The sequence below is a fragment of the Tursiops truncatus genome, chromosome 5 (assembly GCF_011762595.2).
Source record: "Tursiops truncatus isolate mTurTru1 chromosome 5, mTurTru1.mat.Y, whole genome shotgun sequence".
Lineage (NCBI taxonomy): Eukaryota > Metazoa > Chordata > Mammalia > Artiodactyla > Delphinidae > Tursiops > Tursiops truncatus.
This window is the reverse complement of record NC_047038.1, coordinates 125,407,771-125,429,004: the sequence shown is the minus strand read 5'-3', so window position 1 is coordinate 125,429,004 and position 21,234 is coordinate 125,407,771. Positions and strand designations below refer to the sequence as shown.

Sequence of the window (21,234 nt, the reverse complement as noted above, 5' to 3'; positions counted from 1 at the left end):
AAAGATCGTGCCTGAGAGGGAGGAACACTCCCAAACTCATTCTACGAGGCCACCATCACCCTGATACCAAGGCAAAGACACTACAAAAAAAGAAAATTACAGGCCAATATCACTGATGAACATAGATGCAGAAATCCTCAACAAAATACTAGCAGACAGAATCCAGCAGCACATTAAAAGGATCATACACCATGATCAAGTGGGGTTTATTCCAGGAATTCAAGGATTCTTCAATATACGCAAATCAATCAGTGTGATACACCATATTAACAAGTTGAAGGAGAAAATCCATATGATCATCCCAATAGATGCAGAAAAAGCTGTTGACAAAATTCAACATCGATTTACGATAAAAACACTCCAGAAAGTCGGCATAGAGGGAACTGACCTCAACATAATAAAGGCCATATATTACAAACCCACAGCCTACATTATTCTCAATGGTGAAAACTTGAAACCACTTCCCCTAAGATCAGGAACAAGACAGGTTGGCCACTCTCACTACTGTTATTCAATATAGTTTTGGAAGTTTTAACCACAGCAATCAGAGATGAAAAGGAAATAAAAGGAATCCAAATCAGAAAAGAAGTAAAACTGTCACCGTTTGCAGATGACATGGTACTATACATAGAGAATCCAAAAGATGCTACCAGAAAGCTACTAGAGCTAATCAATGAATTTGGTAAAGTAGTAGGATACAAAATTAATGCACAGAAATCTCTTGCATTCCTATACACTAATGATGAAAAATCCGAAGGAGAAATTAAGGAAACATTTACCATTGCAACAAAAAGAATAAAATACCTAGGAATAGGGCTTCCTGGTGGCACAGTAGTTGAGAGTCTGCCTGCTGATGCAGGGGACATGGGTTCGTGCCCCGGTCCGGGAAGATCCTACATGCCGCGGAGCAGGTGGGTCCGTGAGCCATGGCCGCTGAGCCTGCGCATCCGGAGCCTGTGCTCTGCAACAGGACAGGCCACAACAGTGAGAGGCCCGCGTACCACAAAAAGAAAAAAAAAAAACCTAGGAATAAACCTACCTAAGGAGGTAAAAGACCTGTACTCAGAAAACTATAAGACACTGATGAACAAACACAAAGATGACACAAAAGATAGAGAGATATACCATGTTCTTGGATTGGAAGAATCAACATTGTGAAAATGGCTATACTAGCCAAAGCAATCTACAGATACAATGCAATCTCTATCAAATTACCAGTGGCATTTTCCACAGAACTAGAACAAAAAATTTCACAATTTGAATGGAAACACAAGAGACCCCGAATAGCCAAAGCGATCTTGAGAAAGAAAAATGGAGCTGGAGGAATCAGGCTGCCTGTCTTCGGACTATACTACAAAGCTATACTAATCAAGTCAGTATGGTACTGGCACAAAAACAGAAATATAGATCGATGGAACAGGATAGAAAGCCCAGAGATAAACCCATGCACATATCGTCACCTTATCTTTGATAAAGGAGGCAAGAATATACAATGGAGAAAAGACAGCCTCTTCAATAAGTGGTGCTGGGAAAACTGGACAGCTACATGTAAAAGAATGAAATTAGAACACTCCCTAACACCATACACAAAAATAAACTCAAAATGGATTAAAGACCCATGTGTAAGGCCAGACACTATAAAACTTTGAGAGGAAAACATAGGCAGAACACTCTGTAACATAAATCACAGCAAGATCCTTTTTGACCCACCTCCTAGAGGAAATAAAATAAAACCAAAAATAAACAAATGGGACCTAATGAAACTTAAAAGTTTTTGCGCAGCAAAGGAAACCATAAACAAGATGAAAAGACAACCGTCAGAATGGGAAAAAATATTTGCAAACGAAGCAACTGACAAAGGATTAGTCTCCAAAATATACAAGCAGCTGATGCAGCTCAATATCAAAAAAACCCCACCCAATCCAAAAATGGGCAGAAGACCTAAATAGACATTTCTCCAAAGAAGACATACAGATGGCCAAGAAGCACATGAAAAGCTGCTCAACATCACTAATCATTAGAGAAATGCAAATCAAAGCTACAGTGAGGTATCACCTCACACCAGTCAGAATGGCCATCATCAAAATGTCTACAAACAATAAATGCTGGAGAGGGTGTGGTGAAAAGGGAACCCTCTTGCACTGTTGGTGGGAATGTAAATTGATACAGCCACTATGGAGAACAGTATGGAGGTTCCTTAAAAAACTAAAAATACAACTACCATACGACCCAACAATCCCACTACTGGGCATATACCCTGAGAAAACCATAATTCAAAAAGAGTCATGCACCACAATGTTAATTGCACCTCTATTTACAATAGCCAGGACATGGAAGCAACCTAAGTGTCCATCTACAGATGAATGGATAAAGAAGATGTGACACATGTATACAATGCAATATTACTCATCCATTAAAAGGAATAAAATTGAGTCATTTGTAGTGACGTGGATGGACCTGGAGTCTGTCATAGAGAGTGAAGTAAGTCAGAAAGAGGAAAGCAAATACCGTGTGCTAACACATGTATATGGAATCTAAAAAAAAAAAAAATTGTTCTGAGGAACCTAGGGGCAGGATAAGAATAAAGACGCAGATGTAGAGAATGGACTTGAGGACACGGCGGGGGGGGGGGAAGGGTAAGCTGAGACGAAGTGAGAGAGTGGCATTGACATATATACACTACCAAATGTAAAATAGCTAGTGGGAAGCAGCTGCATAGCACAGGGAGACCAGCTCGGTGCTTTGTGACCACCTAGATGGGTGGGTTAGGGAGGGTGGGCGGGAGACACAAGAGGGAGGGGATATGGAGATATATGTATACATATAGCTCATTCACTTTGTTATACAGCGCCAACTAACACAACAATGTAAAGCAATTATACTCCATAAAGATGTTAAAAAAGAGGATTGTGCATGAACAAGAAATAGTCACCAAGGGTATCTCTATTCAATCAGTTAGGCATTAAAGATAAGGAACTTAAATAAATATTTGGGGTTTTCTGTACAACTATTTCAGTTACCAGAATATTTGAGCAGGCTGTCCTGATTCCCCCCCACCCCACCAATGAAAATTAAGTTCCCCTTCCTTTAAACAACTTTAACACTTCAAGCTTCTTTCATGGTACTTACCATAAAATACATTGTGTTACAGCAATTTAGTGCTTGATTTATCTCCACTACTGAGTTGTAAATAGCTTGAGAGCAGGGGCCAAAATCTTACTCACCTTTATATACCTTACAGATCCCTTTAGGATCTTAAAATTAATGCACAATGATTATTAGTAAAGTGAAATTCAAAGAAAGATTTCTGTAGAAATGTTGTAGAAATAGAACAAAACCTAGCTCCTGGCATGATCTTGGTAGTGAGTAATCCACCACAGGCTATTGGCATCTTGGCACTATTATGAGGACACAAGTTTTGAGCATCAGTAGCTACCATGGTCTGTCTGTCAATCACCACAGCATTCTGGGGACCAGGAATTAATAATATTGGAGGTAGATGCCATTATGGATTCCTTTCCTTCCTTAAAAACGAGGCCTGGAATATGTTGATGACGTGGAGCTCCCAGATACACTTTTGCCCTCTGTTTGACCTGTATGAATTACTCTGCTGGCATGGAATTCACTGGTAAATAAATTGATGGCCCACAGTTCAACTGCTTATTCAAACATGACCTCAACAACAAAGACTAGTTGAAAAATTTTAAGTAACATCAATCAGCTATTCAGATGGACTGAAAATTTCCCAGGCCAAGCCTTCAATTATTATTCTGTTGAAAGTGATTTGAGATTTTGTTGATGAGTATATATTCTAGATAGTTTTAATTTATTGTTTAAAAAACATCCAAAGGACAGTGATTATATGTTTTAGTAGATGAAAAAGGCCAGGGATATTTTGAAAAACTAATATAGTTTGGGTTACTATGCAACATTTCATGGTCCTTGCTGCAGATGATAATCATACTGTTTTGGGTTTTTTTTTCTGCAGTCTTTTTTTTTTATACAGCAGGTTTTTATTAGTTATCTATTTTATACCTATTAGAGTGTACATGTCAATCCCAATCTCCCAATTCATCCCACCACCACCGTACCACCCCACCCCACTTCCCCCCCTTGGTGTCCATACGTTTGTTCTCTACATCTGTGTCTCTATTTCTGCCTTGCAAACCAGTTCATCTGTACCATTTTTCTACATTCCACATGTATCCTTTAATATATGATATTTGTTGTTCTCTTTCTGATTTCACTCTGTCTCTAGGTCCATCAACGTCTCTACAAATGACACAATTTCGTTCCTTTTTATGGCTGAGTAATATTCCATTGTATATATGTACCACACCTTCTTTATCCATTCATCTGTTGATGGTCATTTAGGTTGGTTCCATGTCCTAGCTATTGTAAAGAGTGTTGCAGTGAACTTTGGGGTGCAAGTGTCTTTTTAAATTATGGTTTTCTCTGGGTATATGCCCAGTAGTGGGATTGCTGGGTCATATGGTAATTCTATTTTTAGTTTTTTAAGGAACCTCCATACTGTCCTCCATAGTGGCTGTATCAATTTACATTCCCACCAATAGTGCAAGAGGGTCCCCTTTTCTCCACACCCTCTTCAGCATTTGTTGTTTGTAGATTTTCTGATAATGCCCATTCTAACCAGTGTGAGGTGTTACCTCATTGTAGTTTTGATTTGTGTTTCTCTAATAATTAGTGATGTTGAGCAGCTTTTCATGTGTTTGTTGACAATCTGTATATCTTCTTTGCAGAAATGTCTATTTAGGTCTTCTGCCCATCTTTTAATTGGGTTGTTTGTTGTTTTTAATATTTAGCTGCATGAGCCTTTTATATATTCTGGAGATTAATCCTTTGTCTGTTGATTCGTTTGCAAATACTTTCTCCCATTCTGAAGGTTGTTTTATCGTCCTGTTTATAGTTTCCTCTGCTGTGCAAAATCTTTTAAGTTTCATTAGGTCCCATTTGTTTATTTTTGTTTTTATTTCCATTACTCTAGGAGGTGGATTAAAAAAGACTCTTGCTGTGATTTTTGTCACAGAGTGTTCTTCTTATGTTTTCCTCTAAGAGGTTTATAGTGTCCAGTCTTACATTTAGGTCTTTAATCCATTTTAACTTTACTTTTGTTTATGGTGTTAGGAAGTGTTCTAATTTCATTCTTTTACATGTAGCTGTCCAGTTTTTCCAGCACCACTTATTGAAGAGACTGTCTTTTCTCCATTGTAGATCATTGCCTCCTTTGTCATAGATTAGTTGACCATAGTTGCATGGGTTTATCTCCTGTTCCATTGATCTATACTTCTGTTTTTGTGCTGGTACCATATTGTCTTGATTACTGTAGCTTTGTAGTATAGTCTGAAGCCAGGAAGTCTGATTCCTCCAGCTCGTTTTCTTCCCTCAAGATTGCTTTGGCTATTCGGGGTCTTTTGTGTCTCCATACAAATTTTAAGATTTTTTGTCTAGTTCTTTAAAAAATGCCATTGGTAATTTGATAAGGATTGCATTGATTCTGCAGCTTGCTTGGGTAGTATTGTCATTTTCATAATATTGATTCTTCCAATCCAGGAACATGGTATATCTCTCCATCTGTTTGTGTCATCTTTGATTTCTTTCATCAGGGTGTTATAGTTTTTACATACACGTCTTTTACCTCCTTAGGTAGGTTTATTCCTAGGTGTTTTATTATTTTAGTTGCAATGGTAAATGGGAGTGTTCCCTTAATTTCTCTTTCAGATTGTTCATTGTTAGTATATAGGAATGCAAGAGATTTCTCTGCATTAGTTTTGTATCCTGCTACTTTACCCAATTCATTGGTTAGCTCTAGTAGTTTTCTGGTGGCATCTTTAGGATTATCTATGTATAGTATCATGTCATCTGCAAACAGTGACACTTTTACTTCTTTTCCAATTTGTATTCCTTTTATTTCTTTTTCTTCTCTGATTGCCGTGGCTAGGACTTCCAAAACTATGTTGAATAATATTGGTGAGTGTGGACATTTTGTCTTGTTCCTGATCTTACAGGAAATGCTTTCATTTCTTCACCATTGGGAATAATGTTTGCTGTGGGTTTGTCGTATATGGCCTTTATTATGTTGAGGTAGGTTCCCTCTATGGCCACTTTCTGGAGAGTTTTTATCATAACTAGGTGTTGAATTTTGTCAAAAGCTTTTTCTGTATCTATTGAGATGATCACATGGTTTTTCTCCTTTAATTGGTTAATATGGTGTATCACATTGATTGATTTGCGTATATCGAAGAATCTTTGCATCCCTGGGATAAATCCCGCTTGATCATGGTGTATGATCCTTTTAATGTGCTTTGGATTCTGTTTGCTAGTATTTTGTTGAGGATTTTTGCATCTATATTCATCAGTGATATTGGTCTTTAATTTTCTTTTTTTGTAGTATCTCTGTCTGGTTTTGGTATCAGGATGATGGTGGCCTTGTAGAATGAGTTTGGGAGTATTCCTTCCTCTGCAGTTTTTTGGAAGAGTTTGAGAAAGATGGATGTTAGCTCTTCTCTAAATGTTTGATAGAATTCACCTGTGAAACCATCTGCTCCTGGGCTTTGTTGGAAGATTTTTAATCACAGTTTCAATTTCATTACTTGTGATTGGTCTGTTCATATTTTTTATTTCTTCCTGGTTCAGTGTTGGAAGGTTATGCCTTTCTAAGAAGTTGTCCATTTCTTCCAGGTTGTCCATTTTATTGGCATAGTGTTGCCTGTACTAGTCTCTTATGATGCTTTGTATTTCTTTGGTGTCTGTTGTAACTTCTCCTTTTACATTTCTAATTTTATTGATTTGAGTCCTCTCCCTCTTTTTCTTGATAAGTCTGGCTAAAGGTTTATCAATTTTGTTTATCTTCTCAAAGAACCAGCTTTTAGTTTTATTGATCTTTGCTATTGTTTTCTTTGTTTCTATTTCATTTATTTCTGCTCTGACCTTATGATTTCTTTCATTCTGCTAACTTTGGGTTCTGTTTTTTCTTCTTTCTCTCTTTCCTTTAGGTGTAGGATTAGATTGTTTCTTTGAGATTTTTCTAGTTTCTTGAGGTAAGATTGTATTGCTATTAACTTCCCTCTTAGAACTGCTTTTGCTGCATTCCATAGGTTTTGGATCATCATGTTTTTGTTGTCATTTGTCTCTAGGTATTTTTTGATTCCCTCTTTTATTTCTTCACTGATCTCCTGGTTATTTAGTAATGTATTGTTTAGCCTCCATGTGTCTGTGTTTTTTACATTTTTTCCCTGTAATTTGTTTCTAATCTCATAGCATTGTGGTTGGAAAAGATGCTTGATATGATTTGAATTTTCTCAAATTTAGCAAGGCTTGCACTGCGACCCAAGATGTGGTCTGTCCTGGAGAATGTTCCGTTTGCACTTGAGAAGAAAGTGTAATCTGCTCTTTTCAGATGGAATGTCCTATAAATATCAATTAAATCTTTCTGGTCTGTTGTGTCATTTAAAGCTTGTGTTTCCTTCTTAATTTTCTGTCTGGATGATCTGTCCATTGGTGTAAGTGAGGTGTTAAAGTCCCCCACTATTGTTGTGTTACTGTCGATTTCCTCTTTTATAGCTGTTAACAGTTGCCTTATGTATTGAAGTACTCCTATGTTGTGTTCATATATGTTTATAATTGTTATATCTTCTTCTTGGATTGATCCCTTGATCATTATGTTGCGTCCTTCCTTGTTTCTTGTCACATTCTTTATTTTAAAGTCCATTTTGTCTGATATGAGTATTGCTACTCCAGGTTTCTTTTGATTTCCATTTGCATGGAATATCTTTTTCCATCCCCTCACTTTCAGTCTGTATGTGTCCTTAGGTCTGAAGTGGGTGTCTTGTAGACAGCATATATATGGGTCTTGTTTTTTTATCCATTCAGTGAGCCTGTGTCTTTTGGTTAGAGCATTTAATCCATTCACGTTTAATTATCAATATGTATGTTCCTATTACCATTTTCTTAATTGTTTTGGTTTGTTTTTGTAGGTCCTTTTCTTCTCTTGTGTTTCCCACTTAGAGAAGTTCCTTTAGCATTTGTTGTAGAGTTGGTTGGGTGGTGCTGAATTCTCTTAGCTTTTCCTTGTCTGAAAAGCTTTTGATTTCTCTCTCGAATCTGAATGAGATCCTTACTGGGTAGAGTAATCTTGGTTGTAGGTTCTTCCCTTTCATCACTTTAAATATTTCATGCCACTCCCTTCTGCCTTGTAGAGTTTCTGCTTATAAATCAGCTGTTAACCTTATGGGAGTTCCCTTATACGTTGTCATTTTTCCCTTGTTGCTTTTAATAGTTTTTCTTTGTCTTTAATTTTTGTCAATTTGATTACTATGTGTCTCGGCGTATTTCTTGGCATTATCCTGCCTGGGACTCGCTGTGCTCCTGGACTTGGGTGGCTATTTCCTTGCCCATGTTAGGGAAGTTTTTGACTATAATCTCTTCAAATATTTCCTTGTGTCCTTTCTTTCTCTTTTCTCCTTTTGGCACCCCTATAATGCGAATGTTGGTGTGTTTATTGTTGTCACAGAGGTCTCTCAGACTGTCTTCATTTCTTTTCATTCTTTTTTCTTTATTCTCTTCCACGACAGTGAATTCCACCATTCTGTCTTTCAGTTCACTTATCCGTTCTTCTGCCTCAGTTATTCTGCTATTGATTCCTTCTAGTGTATGTTTCATTTCAGTTATTGTATTATTCATCCCTGTTTCTTTCTTTGTTAATTCTTCTAGGTCTTTGTTAAACATTTCTTGCATCTTCTTGATCTTTGACTCAATTCTTTTTCTGAGGTCCTGGATCATCTTCACTATCATTATTCTAAATTCTTTTTTTTGATGGTTGCCTAGCTCCACTTTGTTTAGTTGTTTTACTGGGGTTTTATCTTGTTCTTTCATCTGGTACATAGTCCTCTGCCTTTTCATTTTGTCTGTCTTTCTGTGAGTGTGGTTTTCATTCCGTGGGCTGCAGGACTGTAGTTCTTCAATCATACTGTTTAATGGTTCTCTTTTCTTAAAAGCATTCATAATGTTTTGTGACATTAGAATTACTAGACACATGTATATAATGGCAGTGATAATGTTACCATACATAAAGTTGTCTACAGTTCACAAAGCATTAACAACAATGCTAGAACACTTTTATAATAGCAAAGCAACATGTCTCCAACTGGGGAGGTCCCCGGATGGTTGTAAAGAAGCTGCAAGGGGATCCAGGAGGCCAGAGTGGCTGTTTGAAACAGAAGAAAATAGCAAAAATCAAAGTAGGTTGCTAGAGGAGGCTTCAAGGTCACTCCTATCTCTCTGTTACTGTACGTGTAGACCCAGAAAGCTAAAATAGAAGTATGAAATTTGGTGTTGAGGGGTAGCAGAATATGCCACCCCAAAATATGCAACATTGATATATTATTTTGAGCTGCAGACACTTGAAAGACAGCAAATGCAGGGACAGGCTTTCTCTGAACTCCATTTACTTGCCTAAAGATAAGTCCTCAAAAAGGAACTCAATTGTCATAAATTCTCTCCTCGGGAGTTTCATCAACCAGGGAATATTGACTCATCACAGAAGAGACTAGAAGTCAACACCACACCCAGACAAGCTTTTGTCACAAACTATCATACCACCCTTCTGTTCTTCTAAAGGCCATTCATCTTTGCTAAAAATCATTCACTCTCTCCTAAATGGCCTATATCCCCCCTCCCATTCACTATTTAGGTGGTATTTAATCCTGAATTCTAACTCACTTCTCTGAATTACTCAGTTTTTCCTGGACATCTCCTTTGTATATAGGAGGCACATATGTTGATAAACTTCTGTTTGTTCTTCTCTTCTTAATCTGTCTTTCAGTACAGAGGTCTCACTCAGCTAAGGACTCCTTCCCTACAGTGATTAGTGCAAAAGATCAGAGAGAGCAAGGACTGTGGGATGAATATGCAGATATGAGTAATCAATGTAGAGGAAGCTTAACCAAGTATTTTACCCCTCCCACACAGACATTTCCAGAATATGTCAGTTTTTATAATTATATCAAGCCTCATGTTTAAATTTTTTCCTCATTATATTACTTAATTTTAATCAAAAACATTTTATTTAAAAATTGGTGTTCATATGATGGTCAACTTCCAAGATTGTTAAAATGCATATTCCCAGGCCTCAAACACCAAACATTCCAATGCAATAAGTTTGGGGTTGGGTCTGGAGTTTACATTTTTTACCACAAAAATCCCCTGGTAATTCTAATTCTAATAGTATCACATTTTGAGAAACACTGACCCATAGTATCTAACAGAGTGCCTAGGATACGGTAGACACTCCATCAATAGTTGCATCGAATGATTTCTTTTATCTGTTTCAAGATCCCATGGTTTGGTTGGGGTTCACTCCCAACAAAGATAAATATCCACTGAGCACAGTAAACTGGTCTGAAGGTTTGAGACCATATTTCATGCAAAACTTTTTATCACGTATCTGATATTGGCCTGGTCTAAGCAAATATATTAAAAAGGCAGTATAACTGTCCTTCAGTATTTGCAGGGGATTAGTTCCAGGACCCCCAAAATCCAGGGATGCTGAAGTCCCTTATATAAAATCATATAGTATTTGCATATAACCTACGCACATCCTCCCATGTACTTTAAGTCATCTCTAGATTACTTATCATACCTAATACAATATAAATGTGATGTAAATAGTTACAAATACAATGTAAATGCTATGTAAATAGTTGCAGGCATACAGCAAATTCAACCTCCAACTTAATCTGGGAGAAATCTTTTTGGAACTTTCTGGAATTTTATTTTTTGAATATTTTCTGTGTATAGTTGGGTGAATCCATGGATGCAAAACCCATGGATACAGAGGGCTGAGTTAAATGTATCAAATATTTATATTTTCTTTCTACATTTATGTTTAGATATCATATTCTTTTTCCAATATCAGAAAATACAGTCTTGGGCTTCCCTGGTGGCGCAGTGGTTGAGAGTCCACCTGCCAATGCAGGGGACACGGGTTCATGCCCTGGTCCGGGAAGATCCCACATGCCGCGAAGTGGCTGCGCCCGTGAGCCATGGCCACTGAGCCTGCGCGTCCGGAGCCTGTGCTCCACAACGGGAGAGGCCACAACAGTGAGAGGCCCACGTACCGCAAAAAAACAAACAAACAAAAAAGAAAATACAGTCTTACATGTTCTTCCAGTTCTGTGGATTTTTAAAGTTTGGGTTCTATGTCCATTATAATTAATGTTTTACACTATAGGAATTTATTTTGTGTATGGTGTGACATAGTGCTTTGATACTGACCTTTTAAAATAATAACTTACTATCTTTTTAAAAATATTTCTTATTTGCCACACTGATTTGGATTGCAGTCTTTGTAATACAGTCTATATATGACATTTGTATACTTGTATCAGTTCTGTAAGCTTTTATGTCTATTCTGCCAATTTTCTATTCTCAAATAAGTTCTGTGCTATTTTATTTTTAAGCTTTATAGCATGTTTCACTATTTAATATTCTGTCTCCAGTCATTTTTTATTTTCAAAATTTTTTGCTATTCTCATCTATTTTCTTCCAAGTAAATATGCAAAGGTTTTAATAAGTCCTAAGACATTCTTTGGACATTTTGCTTAGATTGCATTAAGTATCAAATAACATGAGGAAAACTGACATTTCTTTTACAATTGTGCATCTGTTCTTTTAGGAATATGTTACATCTTATCTAGAAATGAGTTCAAGTCTTCTTCGGTCACGTGTTGAAGATTTCTGTATACAATCCTACTCATTTATGGTTAAATTTATTCCAGATATTTGTATTTAGTGTAAATGGATATTTTTAGTCAAATTATATATTATCTCTTATTGATGTGTTAATAGAAAAGCAGTTGATTTTCATATATCTGTTTATAACCAATCTATATGTTGAAATCTTTCTTTTCTTTTTTTTTTTTTAATTGGGGTATAGTTGCTTTACAGTGTTGTGTTAGTTTCTGCTGTACAATGAAGTGAATCAGCTATATGTATACATATATCCCCTCCCTCTTGGCTCTCCCTCCCACCCGCACCCATCCCATCCATCTAGGTCACCACAGAGCACCGAGCTGAGCTCCCTGCACTATACAGCAGGTTCCCACTAGCTATCTGTTTTACACATAGCAGTGCATGTACATCAATCCCAATCTCCCAATTCATCCCACCCCCCATACCCCCCACGTGTCCATACGTCCATTTCCTACATCTGCATCTCTATTCCTGCCCTGAAAATAGGTTCATCTGTACCATTTTTCTAGATTCCACACACATGTGTTAGTATACGATATTTATTTTTCTCTTTCTGACTTACTTCACTCTGTATGACAGACTCTAGGTCCAACCGCATCTCTACAAATTACCCAATTTTGTTCCTTTTCATGGTTGAGTAATATTACATTGTATATATGTACCACATCTCCATTTTCTATTATTTTTTCCATTGATTCTTGTGGACTTCATAAGTATGTCATCAAATAATGATAATTTTGTCCCAATAGCTTGAAATCAGAATTTGTTTCCTGCTTTATTGCATAGGCTAAAATGATCACAATCATGTTAAGTTTGGGGGGGTAAAGTAGGCACCACTTTCTTGGCTTTGATGGTAATGCCATTAGAGTTTCAGTTTCCAAAAGATGTGGTGCTTGTTTGAGGTAGTTATTCTATTCTATACATCATTAAAGAAGAAACTTTTTATTTGTGCATTACTAGATAGGTAGGTAGATAGATAGATAGATAGGAGATAAGTAATGGTTTTCAATTTTGTCAGATATCTTTTTGGTGTCTGTTGAAAGAGCATTTAAAAATTTTATAAAGCCTCGTGTATAATATATATTATCCCAATAACTTTCCTAATACTGAAGCAGTGTTGATAGTTTTTGTTTAATAATGCTACATTTTTCTTCTGCTATACCATGAAAATCAGTTTGCTGATATTTTGGGGCGAACAAGACTGAGATTTTTGGAGGTTTCTCATGTTTTAGTATCAAGGTTAATTTAGCTCTTTCTTTGTGCTAGAGACATTTTTACTTCTACTTGAGAAAATTTGGCAATTTCTCTTTTTCCAGGAAATTATCAACATTATTGATATTTTAATTTTATTTCTATAGAATCATGTATACAATTATTTTTGAACATCTTTCTGAATATTTTATTTCATTTCCGGTTTCTAACTATCTGTATTTTTAACTTTATTGATGTACAACTGCCCAAAAAACTATATATATTTAAGGTACACAACTTGATGTTTTGATCTAAGTATACATTATGAAATGATCACCACAATGAGGCTGATCAACACATCCATCATCTCACATAGTTATGGTTTCTTGTCATAAGGACACTTAAGATATACCCTCTTAGCAAATTTCAGATATGTAATACCATGTATTGTTAACTCTACTCACCATGCTGTATGTTAAATCTCCAGAACGTATTCCTCTTGCATAACTGAGATTTTGTATCCTTTGACCCCCATCTCCCCATTTCTCCCACCTCCCAGCCCCTGTCAACCACCATTCTACTCTGTGCTTCTGTGAGTCTGACTATTTTAGATTCCACATGTAAGTGGGATCATGTAGTGTTTGTCTTTCTGTGTCTGGCTTATTTCACTTAGCATAATGTCCTCTGGGTTCATCCATGTTGTTGCAGATGGCAGAATTTCCTTCTTGTTGAAAGAAGAATAATATTCCATTGTATATTCGTTATCATTTATCCATTTTCTTTACCCATTCATCTGTTGATGAACATTTAAGTTGTTTCTGTATCTTGGCTATTATGAATAATGCTGTGATGACCCTGGGAGTGCATATATATCTTTGAGATCCTGATTTCATTTCTTTTGGATATATACCCGATCATATGGTAGTTCTGTTTTTATTTTTTTTGAGGAGCCTCCCTACTAGCTGTAACAATTTACGCCCCAACAACAGGGTACAAGGTTTCCCTTTTCTCCATCTCCTCACTTAGTCTTGTCATTTCATTTCAAATAACATGTCATGTCATTTTTGGTAATAGCCATTCTCACAAGTTTGAGATGATATCTCATTGTGGTTTTGATTTGCATTTCCCTGATGATTAGTAATATTGAGCACCTTTTCATGTATCTTTTGGCCTTTTGTATGTCTTCTTTTGAGAAATGTCCTTTTCCCATTTTTTTAATCAAGTTTTATGTTTTTGCTATGGAGTCATAGGAGTTCCCTATTTTTTTTTTTTGACATTAACCTCTTATCAGATATATAGTTTGCAAATATTTTTTTACCATTCTATAGCCTGCTTTTTCACTCTGTTGATTATTTCACTTGCTGTGCAGAAGCTTTTTAGTTTGATAGCTCATTTATCTGTTTTTGCTTTTGTTTCCTATGTTTTTGATCATGTCATATCCAAAAATCATTATCCAGACAAATGTCAAGATGCTTTTACCCTGTGTTGTCTCCTAGGAATTTTACAGTTTCAGGTCCTATGCTTAAGTCTTTAATCCATTTTGAGTTGATTTTTGTATATGGTGTGAGATAGGATTCCAAGTTCATTTCCTCTGTGTGGATATCCAGTTTTCCCAGCTTCATTTATTGAAGAGATTATCCTGTCCCTATTACGTGTTCTTGGCATCCTTTCAGAAGATTAGTTGACCATAAATGTGTGGATCTGTTTCTGGGATCTCTATTTTGCTCCCTTGAACTATATGTTTGTTTTTATGCCAGTACCATAGTGTTTCAATTACTGTAGCTTTGCAACATATCTTAAAATCAGGAGGCATGATGCCTCCAGCTTTGTTCTTCTTGCTCAAGTTTGCTTTGGTAATCTTGGGTCTTTTGTGGTTACATATGAATTTTAGGATTGTTTTTTCTATTTCTGTAAAGAATGCTATTGGAATTTTGATAGGGATTTTATTGAATCTGTATATCACTTTGGGTAGTCAGGATATTTTAACAATATTTTTCCAATCCATGAACATAAGATGTTTTTCCATTTATCTGTGTCCTCTTTAATTCCCTTCATTACTGTAATTTTCACTGTACAAATCTTTCACCTCTTTGGTTTAGTTTCTTCCATTCTTTTTGTTGTTTTGTAAATGGGATTTTCTTAATTTCCTTTTCAGATAGTTCATTGTTTGTGTATAGAAATGCCACAATTTTTTGTATGTTTGTGTCCTGTAACTTGACTGAATTTGTTTATTAGTTTTAGTAGTTTTTTGTATACTCTTTAGGATTTTCTGCACATATGATCATGTCATCTGCATATAGAGATAATTTCACTTCTTCCTTTCAAATGTGGATTTTTTTCTTGTCTAATTACTCTGGCTAGAACTTCCAGTACTGTATTGAATAGAAGTGATGAGAATGGACATCCTTACCTGTTACCTTTACATATCTGGAGCAGAGTCCACAGGGAAATAGGGCTGCTTCTAGGACTGCAGCCAGGACCACAGTTAGCCAACCGGCCACTGGAGTACAGGCCTACCTTCTGAAAGCATTCTTTGTCAGTTTTAGACTCCACCAGAGTTTTGCAGCCTGGGTCCCAAGGCTCACACAAAGGCCCTTTTGTCTGTGGATGGCTGCCAAATTGTCGTTTCTCTGGGGGTATGAAGGTGAGGGACCTCCTATTCACCCATTTTGCTGACATCATTCCCTCTACCTGTACTTATACATTTTTTCTTTTTCCCTAATCAGATTTACCAAGAAATTACTTTCCCCTCAAATAAATAAGCAAATAAACAAACTGAATATTTGATTTAATTATTAGTTGTTTATTTTATGAATTCATTAAGTTCTGTATATGTAATAATTTTCTAAATTAACTTTATTAATATCAGTATTTATTTTTGATAAAATTGACTTAGGTTACTAAGGGAAAAAAAGATAATCACTAAAAGATATTGTAAACAACCCAGAATAAAGTCATGTTCCCTACATGGTGATAGACAAGGTTGTATAATTATTTTTTTCCTTATCACAATGCCCACCAAGTTTGGCTACAAGATTACCATAGGTCACACTTGGCAACAGATTAACTTAGAAGGACAAGAAATATATCTTGCCGGCAGGCCAGTGTTAGTTATTTCTCTTCAGTGTGAGTTTTACTTGCAGAATTCATTTAGAATATACATCACAGGCAAGAAGATGATACCCAGACTGGGTGGGTGCAAAAGCCTATCTGGCTTGGAAGCCTAATAATCCAAAGGAGTCAATATCTCTCGTAACAACTCCAAAAGCACAATTTCCAGGGTCCCCAAAGACACAAGGCCAGCTATAAGAATTACTGCACTCAGAGAAGCTCAGTGACATGGTTTCCTTTCCTGCATTTACTGTTCTCCCAGTTCAGATGACATTTACTACTCAGGCGTCATTTTACATTCCAATTTTATTACATTTCCAAGAGAACAGAGCTGTAAATTAACCAGAAGCCAAATTCTCATGCAGAATAGGTGTTTAGTTTGAAATACAGGTCCTATTAATTTTTTGCACAATTAAATATATACCAGTGTAACATTTTTTATCCTGTCTATATGACTTAAAATTCCAACCTTAAATCCTGTTTTCTTCTTTTGTTCTCCATATTTGCACAGGTAAAATATGGAAATTATGCTTTTGTATGGGATGCAGCTGTATTGGAATACGTGGCTATCAATGACCCAGACTGCTCCTTTTACACCATTGGGAATACTGTTGCTGATCGAGGATATGGAATTGCATTGCAGCATGGCAGTCCTTACCGGGATGTTTTTTCACAAAGGTAGGATTTGTGTGTGGTCCAAATAAGAAGAGAGGAAATATAGAAAAAGGAAAATCCACTTGGTTACTCCATTTAGTTTACTACATTTTGTTTTTTTTGTTTGGAAAACCACAGTAAACAACAACAAAAGGGAATTATAAGTGATTGTTCAATAAGACATTTCCTAAAGCATGTACTAAAGTATTATTTTTCGCATAAAAAGGGAAAAGTTACTGCTGCATATAACTGGTTATTCTCAAAAAACTGATACACAAAATAAAATAAAAACTTAATTGAGTTTAGCCTCTGAATTTTTAGGAGCTAAAACTGTCATAGAGTTAGCAAAATTCATTCCTTTCTAAAAACACCAAAGCATAAAATAAACTTCAGGACCAGGTTAAAGTTTTGAAGTACATACTTATAGGGATGTTTCCATATCAATTTTGCAAAGGAAAAGAGTAAAAATTTTAGAGTCTGTCATTGGTGTCAAAGTATACGTGAAACTTTGTCATGGAAATTTAGAAGACAGTTTATTAAGAAATTATACTCATCCTCAAATCAGAATTTTCTTTATAAGTTGTTTAAGAAAGAAAATTTTAAATGTATATTTTATATTAATGATGTAGATGAAAGACTTGGGCCTGAAAGGAATTTACAAGATCACTGCATTTTATTATCTCTACTACCGAACAAGGTTGGACCTAAGAGAGAGAAATATCTTTCAGGTAGAAGTATGTTCTATTTGCCACTGATTTCTTTGATTTATTACTAGATATTTTTGTACCTGTTTTCTAAAAGCTAAAGCCAGATGAAAGAGAGCAGTACTGGGTAGTACTCTAGGTAGTACTAAGGCCCCAAATTTTAAACTATTTGAGTTGTATTCCTCCAAATTTCAAGATAACAAAAAGCCAGGCATTTTGTGTGTAACAAAACAAGTCAGTAGTCCAAATTTATGTTATAACTCTTCTGTTAGCTAACTAAAAACCTAGGCCTCTCTCTTTATCAGCAAATGAAGATATTAAATTAACTCTAGGGTCCTACATCAGTCACCTTTTCTGTGTAACAAACAACCCAAATCAGTGACTTTAAAAACGTTATTTCTCAGGACTTCCCTGGTGGTCCAGTGGTTAAGACTTCGCCTTCCAATGCAGGGGGTGCAGGTTTGATCACTGGTCAGGTAGCGAAGATCCCACATGCCTCGCGGCCAAAAATCCAAAACATAAAACAGAAGCAATATTGTAACAAACTCAATAAAGACTTTAAAAATGGTCCACATCAAAAAAAAAAAGTTATTTCTCATTGATGGAACGTAAGAGCTGTGATTTGGCTGAATTCTGCTGCGAGTTGCGGGTCAACTGCAGGTCTCTATGCAGCTTCTCGTCCCAGGGACCACCATTGTTCTTCTACTTGTTAGAAGAGGCACACCATTGCTTTTATGAATTTAGAAGAGAGGATGGAAAGCATAATGGAGTGAAGGGAATGACAGGGTTTTATGGTAAAAGACCAGCAGAGAAGTTTAATGGATCCTTAACATGAACCAGGTCATCAGGAAAAGGATGGTTTATTCCTTAGTTGCGGTTAATTGGCTTTTTCTTCACGACAGATATTTTTTGTTTCCAGACCTGATTTCTGGGTTTTTTATGCCAAAAAAAATGAAACCAATAAAATCAATACACAAACATAATAGCAATTAAAGAAGTATTTAATCAGTCACACCAAATGTTCTATTTCTTATTATCCATGTGGTGTTTTACCTTACAGAGATTTTAATTCTGAGTGAATATATTTCATTGAACTACTAAAACACAATATTAAGCAATGAGCATTATTTTTCTTTTGATTAGCATCATGGATGTTGACAATTTAAATTGTCCTTCTCTGTGGAGTTCCTTAATAATGACACTCTGCATTCTAGTCCCCTGGACACATCTGGAGGAAGAGAGAGGAAAGAAACACAATCTGGCCAGCCCCCCTCTATACATATGTGCAGCGTTAATCTATCACCTAAACTCTCTCCCTGAACCCAGAAAATATCTGCATTCATTCCCTTTTGCTATAGCCATCAGGGAAAAAAGAACTCCTTTTTATTAACTAATTTAAAAGTTATAGAGACCATCACACTAATCATTGTATTATACTTTAGAAATTATTATAAATAGCTTTACTACAACAACTTATCCTGGACCACTAGTTAAACTAGATCACTGATTGCTCGTGTGATTATATTCAGTGAAATGACAGTACTCAGAGTGATTTTTAATAAGTAAATACTAATTATACCTCAAGTAACTATGTGCCTATACCACACATATTTGATATCAAAGTACTTTAATATGTAATAAATATTATATAATGATATAGTAACTACGTTTATTATCTGCTATCTGCCCAGTATCTTGTATGCTTTACATTTTAATGACTTCAGAACAATCGTATGAAATGTTGTCTATTTCTTTATTACACACTTGCATATTAGTGCACAGTTATTAGAGTTATTAGGCTACAAGTACATACACTGAGTGGATGGTCCTGAGCTTTGGCAAGCATCATGTTAGGCATCAGAGGCATAGGCTGTAGTGATATGCTCACTTGTGCAATTGTATGCGAGTGGACATGTACAGGAGTGACTTTTAAGGACCAATAAGTGCTACAATATATGACTGTAGATTTGGATAGAAGAATTCTGTTTCGTTGGTCTCTACAGATACTAGATAATTTGGTAGCAGAAATTAAAGAATTTATATATCTCACCAGATATATGGGTCAGAGTACTAGTGTGGTGGGTAATGTTTACAATGAATTCTCTGACACTATTTGTTCATCAAATGTTTTCTGTGGCCTTTGTCTCATAATAGTTCTTAGTATAATAAAATCATCAAAAGTTGTTACATTAAAGACGTCTGTGAATGGAAGAGAACTGAATTTTTCAGAGTGATATCGTTATGCTGTTAATAAAATTAGTTCCGGTGTCGATCTTAGAACCTTAACTATTCATAAGGCTAAAAAGATAACAAAAAAAAATATTTATTGAGCATTTAGTACAAGCTCACCCCTGTTCTCAAATCTTAGTGGGTGTCAAGGAGTAACTAACTCATGAGTTTAATTTTATGCTTCATCAATAAAAGAGTCCCTTTTCGCCTGTTGGCTGCTAACCCTAAACTTTGGGAATAGAACCACCTAGTGGCACAAAAACAAGGACATATTTCAAACTGTATGGAGAATGATTTTGTTGAATTCATGGAGAGTGGCAAAGATGCATAAACAATATTTCAACCTAATCACAGAATTTCAGAATTTTTAGAAATGGAATGAACAGTAGTTCCCTTTTTTACCAGGGATAACTAGTCCAAAGGGGTAAATAACTTGCTCAGAATCACAAAAAAGCAATAAAACTGGAAATTTTTGACATTTTCTAGTTCTATGTTTAGTTTTTTGGTGTTCATGCACCTTGTCTTCCCTTATCTTTCTTTTAAAAGCTTATAAAAATAATATAAAACATACTGTATAATGCTTACTGTGTACCAGACCCTGAGTTCTTACATGAGGTAAGTACTATTATTATCCTCATTTTATAGACACAGAAACTGAGGGTGGGAAGCCCTATTTGTTTAGTTTTGAACTACTTGGATATAGTCTTTTTCCAGTGCCTACCTCATGCCTGCATAGAGTAAGCATTCAATAAATATTTGATGAATGAATAAAAGATCTACCTAACTTTGTGCTCAAAGATGATCCTATTTACTTATAATCAAATACGTTGAGTACTTATCCTTTGTGCTTACTTGATATTAAAAAGTCTTCTATCTTCTCTTATCATAATAATTTTCTATTTATCTTGGTTTCTCTAATTTTTCATACAATGATTAGTAAAACTGACAAGAAAGAGAAAACAAACATCACATGTCCACCTTTCTTTCCACTCACAGCTGTAAGAATTTTTATACTTTCATTCCAAAAAGGAAGGTAGAAAATATTTCTTTAACTTAAAATCATAGAGCCCTAATCCTTTTATTTCCCAACTTTCTAAGCACTTTTTTCCCTTTTCAGGAAGAGAAAAAAGCAGCCTCCACTGATTGCCTATAGCAGCTCCAAAATAAGTCACCAACTGGCTTAAAACTCTGCACTTGGTTGGCTGGAAGGATATAACCAGAAGTCAAACAAACAAATTAATTGTTTTCTCTTTAGACATACAAAATATTTACAGTCTCTCCACTTTGAGAGCAGGAGTGACGTTATCAAGATACATATGTCAACATTAAGTAATATGAAGTTATACATTAAACTGCATTATATAGACAATGCTGAAAAAATTAGAGAAAAGGAAATCATTGCTGAATAGGATAGAAAAGATTTTATTAGACTTGAGCTGGAAGACTTCAAGGGAAAATAGAATTTGGATATGGGGACGGGTACAGGTAAGAAAAACATGAAACTCAGAAAAACATGAAATAACAAGTGAAAACAGTCGTTGTGTAGTGAAAGGACAATGAGAAAGAACAACTTGAC

The 21,234-nt window shown here is 35.8% G+C and overlaps 1 protein-coding gene across 2 annotated transcripts in view; it reads left to right on the top strand.

Moving 5' to 3' along the window:
• Window positions 1–21,234, top strand: part of GRID2 (glutamate ionotropic receptor delta type subunit 2) — a 1,349,856-nt gene that overhangs the window by 1,210,347 nt on the left and 118,275 nt on the right. For both annotated transcript variants that reach the window (XM_033857390.2, XM_033857389.2), the window contains one exon: window positions 16,583–16,749. In XM_033857390.2, the coding sequence (XP_033713281.1) occupies window positions 16,583–16,749 (167 nt within the window). The remainder of the gene's footprint in view (window positions 1–16,582; window positions 16,750–21,234) is intronic.